General features: G+C 39.2%; 1 protein-coding gene across 2 annotated transcripts in view; it reads right to left on the reverse strand.

Annotated features, from left to right (window-relative positions):
* iars1 (isoleucyl-tRNA synthetase 1) overlaps nucleotides 1–12436 on the reverse strand; it is a 64043-nt gene that overhangs the window by 25638 nt on the left and 25969 nt on the right. For both annotated transcript variants that reach the window (XR_005893856.1, XM_041033949.1), the window contains exons 19-26: nucleotides 10567–10711; nucleotides 9323–9443; nucleotides 9095–9186; nucleotides 8572–8649; nucleotides 7880–8001; nucleotides 5398–5500; nucleotides 4995–5078; nucleotides 1942–2116 (exon numbers count right to left, since the gene is read on the reverse strand). Coding sequence is in view for 1 of the 2 variants with exons in the window: in XM_041033949.1 (XP_040889883.1) it covers nucleotides 1942–2116; nucleotides 4995–5078; nucleotides 5398–5500; nucleotides 7880–8001; nucleotides 8572–8649; nucleotides 9095–9186; nucleotides 9323–9443; nucleotides 10567–10711 (920 nt within the window). In the remaining variant the exon portion in view is untranslated. The remainder of the gene's footprint in view (nucleotides 1–1941; nucleotides 2117–4994; nucleotides 5079–5397; nucleotides 5501–7879; nucleotides 8002–8571; nucleotides 8650–9094; nucleotides 9187–9322; nucleotides 9444–10566; nucleotides 10712–12436) is intronic.

Raw genomic sequence — 12436 nt, forward strand, 5'->3', positions numbered from 1 at the left:
TTTGTGAAGGTGGAATTCAGTCTCAGTGTCTGACAAAATAGTTAAGGTTTACTAAATCGAGATAATATACAGAGTGTAAGGTGTCAACTACAGAAGTATAACAAACTTTTCCCATGCATTCCTGTGAAAAACTATGAGGATCCTGAATTCTTGTGCACAGATGTCTATATTTATATAAATCTTTCAGACCATAAATCTAATAACAGAAAATGGGTAATTTAAGGGAGACTGAAAAGCAATGGAATGAAGCTTATTGATGCCAATTATGATAAATCAATGATGATAAAACAATTTAGCTCCCCACTATCCTAATTAAATTTAAATAAATTGCCAACTGATTGTGTGAAATTAAGTCTATATGGCAGGGTTCGTCTCTTGAGGAGGATTCTAGAAAAGGTTTCAATTACACCGAATCATACTGAATAAAGGGCTCTTTCAACTTGCATGAGGACTGAGGCTTTGTTTTGAATTAGCTGGGGTCTGAACTGGTATTTGCTGGCATTTCAAGATTCCTTACATTGCAGTCTTCCTGGCCACATCCACATGAGTTCTGAGCTTTTAAACAATACAGCAAACCCAATATAGTCAGGTTTATATCTCCAATTTGCCAGTGGCAGCAATTACCCACGTCTGTGTTCTGACTAAAATCCATGACCGTGTACTGCTCTACTCTTCACTTCTCCACAGCCAGAGGCTGGGTGAAACAGTCACTCAGATCCCCTATAATCCCAGATTTCCATACCTTGATTTCCTGTGTCCCTCCCTGCTTCTCTGCTCCTCTCCACCTTTTCTCTGAACCTCTTTTCTTTTTCCCCATCAAAATGATGGGATCAAAAGGTTCAGGTGGGGAATAATGACTAATACAACCAATGGCCATGAGCTCACAATCAGTCTCTAGCCAAATTGCCACCCTTCTAGTCTAAATTGGAACAAGGTTTTTGTGAGTCATGGATTCTGCAGCAAGAAATTGCTAAAACGGTTAAAAGTAGGCTCTCAACTGTGTGTGAGTGATTAGAGCTTCCACAGACAGATTATTTCACTGACACTGCTTCACTAGCTTCAACTAACTGACTGATCGCTATCATTTACCAAGATGTTCCTTTTGTTCAGCCTTTTCTGTCCTTTCCCCCAAATTCATCTAACTCTTGAACACTATAAACAAAGACAGGTGCTGAATTATACAGTTTAGCACCTTAACACTGGGTCTTGTACACTCAAACATCACATTTCACCTTTGATCTAATGAACTGTGTGGTTGTACACTTTTTCACTACTTCCCCTCTCCACCATTTTTCCACCATCCTCTATCACATCTATCTTTTTCCTTCCATCGCTCATCCTTCATTTTTCCTTCCAATTGGCTAGACTTCAAACATTCAAGTGATTGGAAATGTTAAGTTCCCACAGCCCAGCTGACCTCCACTGCTTCGGTCCCAAGAGACTCTGGGAGCTCTCCTCGTCTTTCTATAATTGGAGAGACAAGATACCTTGCACTGCTTTGATCCGTACCCGAGCACTGATTATAGTTTCAGAGGGTTTAGCGGTTTGCATTCTAAGGAAAAGCTGGCCGTCTGTGTGTAGCAGGTTTCATTACAAGGATTCATAGTTTACATAGTGTTCAAAAAAGTACTACTTTGACACAAAACGCAACAATTGTGCAAATGTTTCCAAATTCCTAAGGCTAACCATCTGCTCTGCATTAATTCATTATTTGGAAAACAACATCACTGCCTACTGATTCATTCTTTGGTAACCCTGGGACAGAACAAAAGTATATGGTAAAAAATTGATATATAAAAACTGGTGTAAATGCAAACTAGAGAACTGCATTAGACTGCTAATGAGCCTTTATACTGCTGAAAGGTTTTGTCATGTTCTTGTTCTTTCCGAGTGTGATTTTAAGATTTGGGTTCATATATATTTTTGCATACACAGCCATACCTGTCTTCTGGAAGGCCTCTAGCTGTTCGCTGGTGAGCTCCTTGATAGAAGCAGTGACAGCTTTGAAGGCTCCCTTTAGTCTCTTGCCCAACACCATGTGGTCTGGCTCAGCTCTCAGACGGATACCGTACTTGTCCTTGTCCGTTGACAGTGTTAACTGTCGCACATTAAGCTCCTGGAGGATGCAAAATAGAAAAGGTAACTATCTTTTAGTTTCCCGTAGAATGTGTAAATATACCTAACCCTAACCTCAACCCCTAATCCAAGTATGGACAAAAACTGGAACTTAATGTGTCACAGAAATAAAACAAAACAAATGTTTAAAAAAAATAACAGGTATTTAAATTTAAACACAAACAAAGAAATTAAACTAATACTAAAATCAAAATGAAAATTAAATTTCAACCTCAAACAACAGAAAAGTTTACTAAAAGTGTAATAAAACCTAAAAACTTATTTACTCCAGGCGTGTGCTGGAAAGGGCAAATCAAAGATTGATCACAGAGTCATACACTCAAAGAGCAAGTCAGCCATGAAATCAACCAGTCAGTCAGCCAGTCGGTCTTTAAATCTCCAATAAGCCATTCCACCTATTCAGTCGCTATATTTCTGCCTTTCAATACAGAAAGTTTCATTCTTCAATCTAAATGGAGAGAGAAATCTGTGATCCAGTCATATCTGGTGAACCAACAGAGAGATACTAAATTTAGGTATATTGACATCCACCCTGGCCTTCAATGCACCACTTCTTTCAGTCAATCACACCGAAAAGTTGAGGCTTGTGACTGCGATTGAGTTCTAGTATTGTTGACTTGCTGACAGAGAGCACAGATAATCTACCGTAGTGGCCTGAACAATAAACTTAAGGGCGGTGTGGGGTGAAAAATAGCACCTCGAACCTTTGTTTTGAGGCAAGCATGGTTATTTAAAATAGGACTGAATCAATGCAAAAGTCCACAACAAGAACCTTTTTTATCTTGAGTGCGTGATGGCTTGGAGCATTTCAATGAATTCATGTCTCTGTTGGCTCAAAAAGCAACTCATTTGATATTCCACAGAGCATCTTAAGCTCTGTGGATGGTCAGCAGATAGCATAGTCATCAGTGAGCTTGTCAGCCAAGCACAGCTGACCAAAGCTAAAATTTTGATGGCCACTGACCAGTCGCATTTTGTGCATCACCTCTTCCCTCCCAAAGTAAAGAGAGTTTTTAAAATCCATGTTTTGCCGCAAGAAATTGAGTAAAAATTGAATCAACATCACTCAAGAGTTACACTTGCTTCATGTGAAATGCTAAGTTGCTGAGTCTTCATATTTTTGTAACAGTGCAACATCAGAAACGTCAGCACTGGCCACAAAAATGGCTGAACCCTTCAAGTATGCCAGTACTAGTATTGCTGCCAGTAGTATCCACTACTTCATGTATCAGAAGAAGCAACTGCCAACCAGTCAGTAAGCCAGCTGATGTTGAGAGTAACAGCAAAAAAAAGTTAATATTTTACTATAAAACAATCATCACATAGAGGTTTAAAAAGGGCACTGGTCCTGGGATTTAAGTGCCAATTGGTTTGTGCCCAATTGGTGCACAATTATGTAGTGGTAAAGGAAAGGTTAAAGATATTAAAGTGAATGATCTCAAGAACTACGAGTTAATAATGTAAAGTAACAGTTACAGAATAAAAATAAAGGAATCTAAGTTAAAGTAACCGTTAAAAGGTGAATCCAGTCTTTATCAACTTAAACTACATCACAAACATTGTAAGAGAGCTGGAAGGTTCTTCCCTGGGCTGCAGGACCTTCACTGCTCTCAATTCTGATCAAATAAACCTTGTTTACTGGAGGGAAGCTAGAGTCCAGCAAGGTTAAATGTTTCCCCCACCAGAAATGAAACGGAGTGAGAGATAAGAAGTGGCTTGAACTAAGATAAAGCTTGCAGGATCCAACAGAAGGTTTCAACAGAAGTCATTTTCCTATGTGAACCTTAATCCATAAATGTTCATTAAATTTTCCTCTTCGGCATCATGTGGGAACAAGAGGTGGAATTAATTTTCCATCTAATATACATCAGTAATTTCTCAGCTTAGGACCGAGTAAGATTTCAACAAATAGAGATAAATGCGACACTCCTACAAAGGTGAACACATTCTTACTTAAGACAGTAGCGGGAATATGGGAAACAGTTGTGGAACAGCACTGACTTCTTGAGCTTTGGTAATGGAAAATCAAACCCAGAGACAAAAGGATCATGTAAATTTAAAGGCTCCCTGCATTAAGAGGTTATGACAGTCACCCTGTCTAATGTCCGAGTAATATTTTTCCCGTGTTTCTTGAACAACCCCTGAATGCAATCCACAGACTCCTGTAATCAATCTGAACTTTCTGCTGCACAGTAATAATGCTACTTTTGGCAAAACATAATATAATAGACACGTAGAACTGCAGACACCCAGTCCTAAATGTTATATTTTTCCATGCAAGAAATTCAGGGGATGTGTGATAAGCGACATGCCTCTACCTTACCCTGGAAATTGAACTCAGAGGAAAAAGATACATAATGCTCATGTTTGCACTCTGTATTTGATGAGGTGTTTGTGTGTGTTGTAGCTGGAGAAGATAACATGTGAAATCATTTTCCAAGGCATGTGCTCCATCCCCCTTTTTAAATTATCCAGGCACAGAAATTTCAATTATAGCTGAAGATACAAACAGCATATGAAGATGTACTGCTTCTGATGTTTATCCCCTCACCCAACACAACATACAGTAGTGGCTTTGGAGTGTCAACAAGGATCTAGGGGATGTTTCTGTTTAACTTATAAATTTTACAGTACTCACTAAAGAACAGTAGACCAACAAAAATAGATTTCAGGGAAACATTTCATAGGGAAGATGGGAAAAAGATGCTCCCCTTGCCTTGAAACAGGGCACTGGTAAAGTGACACTTTACTAAGACGATTTCAACACTAAACAAGACGCATAATTACCACACAATATAAGCAAAATGTATTCTTGGTAATAAATAAATAAATAAAATAAAAATATCCAGTTTACTTACCTCCAGGATGTATTTCTGCAAGGACTGGATGTCTTTCAGAGCCTCTGGATCCTGGTGAATAACTACCACCTCCTTCAGTGGGTACTGAAACACATCAGTTGGTTAAAATCTCCAGTACCGAAAGCACAAAAAAGGGCCGTCACAATCAACAAGACAACCATACCCATCCCATACTAGACCTGGCACACTTGTATCACAAAACCAGACACTCTTGAGTCTATAGGAAACCCAAATTGAGTTTGCAATTACATATTTCTAGGATTTGATATATCTGTAACTTTAAAATCCCTAACACAATATACAAAATAAACATATAGTTAAAATTTTTAGATGTTATAGTTTTAATTCATTGAAACTGGAACATTGAAGTACATGAGTGAATGGCGTTAAGCTGATGATTTACCTTGACGGGCAGGGTCTTCCTGTCTCGGATCACTCTGCCCAGCTCAATCACAGACTGCATCTGAGAGACAGCGCTCTCAATGCGCTTGTCAATCAAACCCTCCCTGAAAAACAGACACAAAAATAAAGAAAATCTGAGTATCATATCATGAGCTGTGTTACCATATCGACCACATCACAGCACTGACAATGAGTGAATGAAAGAGAGCTTGAGCTAAAGATCATGAGTGTCAAATAAAACTATAATTAGAAGGGCTGCGGTACTTTAAGCCAATTTCAAGGGTGCTACATGACCCTGTCCCCTTCTTATAATAAGAACATTGTTCAAAACACCTCATTTTCTTGGGATAATTATTTTATATTCTGTGAAATCAGAAATAATTTCAGGGCACAGTTAGGGGACGCAGGTGCATTTTTACAGTAACTCAGATCTCACCATCTTCTAGTTATCACCATCTTCTGGTGATTTAGAAATTCAAATGGGTCTTCTGGAGGAAAATGAATAGTGCGTGACAAGGTTAGTACCACAACTCCAAATGAAGACAGAGTTCAGAACCATCAGCGCCAACTCTGGAACATCCACTAATAAGGTACACCGAGACTTCCACCTCTGAATTCAAATTAGAGCTGCACAGCCACTGATAATCATGTATAATAGCGATATTAGCCCTAACAGTCTGCAGGAACATTGTGTGTGTGTGTGTCTGAGCTTGTGTGTGTGCTTGCACAATGCTTGTTCATTTAATCCTGCAGTCTGCTTGTGTACATACAACATTGGAGTAAAATGACACAGGAGAGGACGCCAGGGACAGCCAATCATTTAATGAGCTGATTGAGGAGCAGCTGTTCCCGCCGCCTGATTGGTGGCTGACCTTTGGGAGGAGGGTGAAGCAGGCCCATTCGACAACAGGAAGGATATGCGGCTAATAAAGCAGCAGTGCTGAATGCTTCCCAAGTGACAGAGTAGATTATATGAACCATTACACAAACTATTTTCCTTATGCTAAATCAAATGGATATTTAATCATGTCAGAACTTTTTTATAGTTAAAGATGATGCAATTAAGTTTGGGCAATTAAAATTCCTCCCAGGCATTAACAAAACCGGTTAGCCACCAAGGCACACATTTTACTGAAGTAATTGAAGTGAAGGGAATGAAATGATCATATTTTGTGAGGAGCATCCATTTGCAGGGCTGACAATCAAGGCAAGCCCAGTGCAATTCTGTCTGGGTTTTTCTAGGTCTTTGCTGTAAGTGGGCACACTCTTGCCACCCTACAAAAGGGAATATCAAACATTTTTAGACTAAAAATACAAACAAGGTTCAGCTGATTTTTATAGAAGATAGCACTGAACTTGAAGGAGGCTGTGCACACGGTACACTGTATCTTTCTCTGCATCAGATGCCCTGGTTGTTGGTTGTAGCTGACTTTGTGGCAGTGTGGAAAATGCATCAGCTCTGATTCACTTTTATCAAGGAGGAACAAAGAGCCATGAATTGCATGTGACACATGAGCAGACAGAGAAAATCTGCTCAGAAACCGCTCAAAGCAAGCCTTTACCTAGAAATCCCAATGATCCCTTTAAATAACACTTATGGTAATTATTAAAATCATACAATCATTTCCTAAATTACAATAAAATGAGAGGGGTGGTTTATTAACTAGGATAAGTATGAGATATCACAGTGGAAGATGAAGCTGACGAGAAGAATTGGGTTAAGGCACAAAGAGAACAGCTGCTGTGAAGCCAGACACTGATCTAGAAACTGCTGTGGACTCTCATTCTTCAAAAAGCTTCGACTCTGAGGAGTCCAGAGTGTGATATGATTGGGGTAAAGTAAGGCCACACACTCTGTCTGAACCTGATTAGGCTCTGGATCAGTAGTGGATATCCTGTGAGAAAAGGGGCTAATACAAGGGGGTGTTTTGGTGTGTGAGCTGCTGGGCGTCTATGAGGCATGAACGGCAGTTTTTAAACCAAATGACCCTTGTTACGTTCACTTGGTTACAACTCTTGTTTCAGTCAGCGCCTGCTCTGCTGAAGTGTACTTTAACAAGCTATCCTCCTAGATCCAGAGGTGCTGCTGTTGCTGACGCTGTTCTCAGCTCTGCTGGGTAAAATGTGTGTCCAGCTTATGATTATCAAGCTAACTTCAGCCTGTTGTCTAACCAGCAGTGCAGCAATGAGTTTTTCCTGACTGACTGAGCAGCCTGCTTTAACTTTTACCACTTGTGAAAACGAAAAAAGTTTTCTCAGACATTTGAATTGCATTTTGTTTATTAAAGATGTCATATAAAGTTTATAATTTTGTATTGTTAACGGAAGTGCCGCTCTGAAGCACAAAACATTGGAAGTGGGGCGTAGGTCAGGGAAAGTCATCATAAGTTTTGAACCTATAATTGAAGGTCCTCTTTAATGCTAGTGCCATGAAGCAGTCCATGTCCCTAAAATTAAAGTTTTATTGAAGAGATTTTTCCAACCTGACTTGGGGCAGCATGAGATAGTGGATGCTGCTGGTGTCCTTCTCGTCGACAGAAGCGGGATCAATGAGGTGGCGCAGATTTTGGTACATCATCTCTGTAATGAAGGGTGTGAAGGGAGCCTGAGGTGAAGGAGGACAGAAAGAAAGTAGACATGAGAGAAAATAGAAGACAGGAAGATTATTTGAAGCTCTGTACTGTAGTTAATTTACATTTTCTGACATAAAGGTCTGGAAGTCAGAAGCAGCTATAAAATCAGCATACAAAACACATTTTTACAGTAGGTTTTTTTTCCCCTCAAATGGTGCAAAAGTTCAAACAAAAACGTGCCGGAGTGAGGTTACTTCTAATGCGATGCTCTTCCATTTCAACCACGGGTAATTAATTTGTATAGCTCACAGCCGATCTGTATTGATCTTGTTTAGGCTAACTGCCTCTTAGCGTGCCTCTTGCCTCACATGCAAACATCTTCAGTGTGTTATAAATAAAAACTCCTACTGCTCATGCATTATTCATAGTCATGCCAGCACACACATACACACACACACGCCTCTCTTCCATACCAGCATTATTTCTTTGTGTCTTGCACACTCAAAAGCAAAACCTCACCACAAGAAATTTCCCCATGCCATCTCTTTTCTCTCTCAGTCACTCACACACAGGGTCTCACACACAGGAACAGTATGACTCACCATCAGCCTGCACATGGAGAACAGAACACTGAAGAGGGTTTCCAGCGCCCACAGGCAGTCCTCAGTGCCACTCTCTCCCTACAAAGTTCACACACACATCAACATATTCAGTCCTCTTGGAACAGTGAAAAGATAAAAGTGCTCTGGCAGACAGCAGCGCATGTATCCCCAATCTAAGCCAGCCAAAAGTTGACTGGCAAGGGGAGGGGGGGCCCGCAAACTGCTATAAAATGTCCACAGATGGAGGGTGTGATGAACAGACTTACTGGTATTACTGTTTCCATTAAACTACTTAAAAATGTATGTGCTAAATAAAACTTAAAAAGACATAGGACATAAACTGTAAACTATACTTTTGACTCATCAGTTAATACTAATGACTGCTGCTGCTGTTACTCCATACATTTGTCACTGACTATTCTCTTAAAAACCTGACCAGACCATCTTCATTACATTACATTACATTACATTACAAAAACAACATTTACACTAAAAAGCCCTAAATTCAAACCTGCTATCTCACCTTCAGACGGCGTCTGTTGGTCCTGACGTACCAGTTGGTGAGCATGTCCACATACTTGACCAGGCGAGGCACAACAGTGTAGAGGCGGTAAGCTGCAACAAGAAATTACTATTTAACTGGGAATTTCACTGACATCATGAAAAGGTTACCAGATGGGATGAATATTCTCCTTATCAAGTGTGGTTCCTGGAGGAAAAGATCAAAGTTGTGTGTGTGTGTCTTCCTCACCCTCCATCTCAGCCTTGAAGAACTCGATGAGGGACTGTGTGAAGGACTGAATCCACTTGTCCATGATGTTGTCACTCTGCTTCGCCATGTTCTCATTGTACAGAAACTGAATCTCATCCTCCTGATGCATAAATACAAGATCAAGAAGATAAACTCAAGTCACCATTTTAACTGTTTGGATAAACAGAACAAGGACACACAACATCACTGATCTGAAACAGCTGCCACTGAGCCTAAAATCTACATAATCTACTTAGCAGAAAAAGCAGAAACAGAAGCAGTTTGGACCTGTACATACAGAAATACTGAAGCACACCATCTACAGGCAAGAAAAGCAATTGCTGTTGCAATTTTGATTTTGTGCCACAAATTTTGGGCAAATAGCATTATAACAGCAGAATTTGTAGTATTTTTTAAATCGCTGTTTATGTGTGTGTATGAAGTTGTTAATTTAAAAATTTACCCTGAAAAAAAGAGTTGTAGTTGCAGTAGTAATGCACGAGTGTTACTGAGCTTAATTGGATATATTATTAGTTTTTTATCATTAGGATAGTTCAGGCTTGCAGGTGACCATTTCCTGAGACAGTTAAATTCATTAATCTGATGGTCAAGTGATGGAAAAGAATCTTTTGAAACAGGAATAACTGTATCAAAAGAGAAATTAATGAATAATTAATTCATAAAATTTTCAAAAGTGAAATTTTGGTGTTTTTACTGCAACAAGTTGATTTGTACCTGAAGCTGCAAGGCTCATAGCAGAAAACTGCAGCAGAAGTTATATTCCTTGTCTGTAGGTGGCATCAATTAAAGGTCTAAACTGCTGCCATTACTTCCCTGCAGTTTTTACAGATGTAAAACTGTCTCCCTTTGTGGCCTTCTAAACCAATATTCTCAATTCTTTTTAAAAGAATGGCTTTCACAGGACAGTCTTTAATGCATAGAGCAAAAAAAAAAATCCGGGGGATTGTCAAACTGCACCCAAATACCCAGCCAAAAGGTAACCAATGACATAAGAACATTAGGGGAAGTTATTACTGCAGCTATTGAGACATTATTTCATGGCGCTAACAAAAAAATTAGATTTCTTTTTGTGCCAATGAGTACCTGATAATTAACTGCTTAATAACAGCAGACAAACTGCTGCAGTATTAAGCAGTGCTGTGGTTTTTAACCCAGGAATAGCTAAAGGAACATTGTAGGACTGTAAAAATAATGACTTTGTGTTCTGTTCATTACAAATGTACCTTTTGTAACCTTTGTACGTTCTGCACCAGAAAGCGATAGGCATTATACCACGGCAAGAAGACATCTTTCAACACGTCTCGCACACCCTCCTCTTTGAAACGCAGGTTCTCTGCCCTCACAACAGGAGAGTTGATGAGGTACAGTCTACAGAGAGAGACGGAGAAGGAGTTGGAGAGTATATGAGTGTGCAGCAAGACTGATTATGAATAAGAGTATACAGTGTGTGCATAGGAAAAATAGGTGGAAGGATGAAATGAAAAGTATGTGTAAGTGGACCTAGAAAAGTTAAGTAAATATGTTCATGTTGAGGGGACACAGAAACATAAAAACAGAGAAACAGTCAGAATAAACTCTGCTGAACAGAGCAGCGATGTCCCAGTTACACATTCACACCTCTGGAGTCTCTTTAAATGTACTCTACAGGAATGTACTGGGCGACATTAAAGGAGTGTTCTGGGAGAACAAAGTTTGCACCCTGACAGCTAATTTAAACTTTAAGTACAACAAAATCACTCATTCTGGAAAAGATAGTAACAAATAACTTGCAATAAAAAAACAACTTTAAAATGCCAAGCTACTAAACATCATTCACACTAAACACCGTGATTTTTATCAAAATTTGTTTTCTTTACAAACTGAACCGTAAGATTAATTGGTCTGTGCACCAACGTGCAGTATATATATGGTATGAAGAGGTTGCCAGTTGACATGACATTAGTCATGTACATCATGACAGTTTCAAGCCAAGGCTGATGTATGGGAGGCAGGGAGCTATACACACCTACATGTGAGAAATTTAAGTAATAAATTGCAAACTGCTGAAACAATATGATTTATCTTTACGTAGTAGAAGTATATGCAAGTGGATTAGAATCTGCTATATAAAAGCTAATAGCTACATCTAGCCCCTCACATGATGCAGCCAGCTGACAGTATACATCAGCAAACAAAGCAAGGAGAGCTGCTTTGGGCTTAAAAAAACAAAACAAAAACAAAAACACCTATATGTTCATTTGTTCAACATTTTGCGGATACAACACACGTCTTAAGTGTTGCTGAAAGCTGCATTTGAATTTCAAGAATTTTTTCATGCAGAGGATGCAGAGTAAATCTTGTCCAAAACACTACAGGACGCTTAAAGAAAAATATTAAAAGAAAACTGCGGAGCAGGCTGCATTTTCTTAATTCAAGGCTATTCAGCCGTCAGACACGTCTGAATTGGATTTGCGTTACCAATTAAGCTAAATGTCCACTTTGAATACGTTCTCCACAAATTTTGGGGCCAAAATCTAATTTTAACAACAGTAATCATTTGAGTGCAAATTACTCTCTTCCCTCCAATGCGGCCAAATAGAGATACTTTTGACAAATAATAAACAAGATAATCCATATCAACATAATAGTAAGTGGCAGGCATCAGCACTCTGGGTTGCACTGGTTAGAAAAGGTTTTCTGATGATTCTGGAAGGAAGCTTACATGATGCAACTTGGTGCAATAGGCTGTGAGTGATTTTAATAGCAGCAACTCTGAGACAGATTTGCAATAAAATGCAGAATAGACAGAACCACCAACTGGTAAAACACATTTGAGCACCTTAAAATGAGCAAAGATGAAGACAGACAGTTGTCTCCTCAGTAAGTTTGTACTTCAGTCTGTCATTTGTTCACTTTCCTTTTGAGAGTTTTTGTAGTGAAAATACTTATGGAGCTCATGATACCATAATGAAGAAAAAGAAAGTGTGAGCCTTGAATAGAAACAGACTGTCGCTCTTTCTCTCTTTATCTCTGAAGCACACTCTTCATCAGTGTATATGTGAGCATATGGTGCAACTGCATAGTGCTTTATTCATTAGGCCATATGGCCATTGC

This window comes from Toxotes jaculatrix, chromosome 3 (assembly GCF_017976425.1).
Source record: "Toxotes jaculatrix isolate fToxJac2 chromosome 3, fToxJac2.pri, whole genome shotgun sequence".
Taxonomy (NCBI): Eukaryota; Metazoa; Chordata; class Actinopteri; family Toxotidae; genus Toxotes; species Toxotes jaculatrix.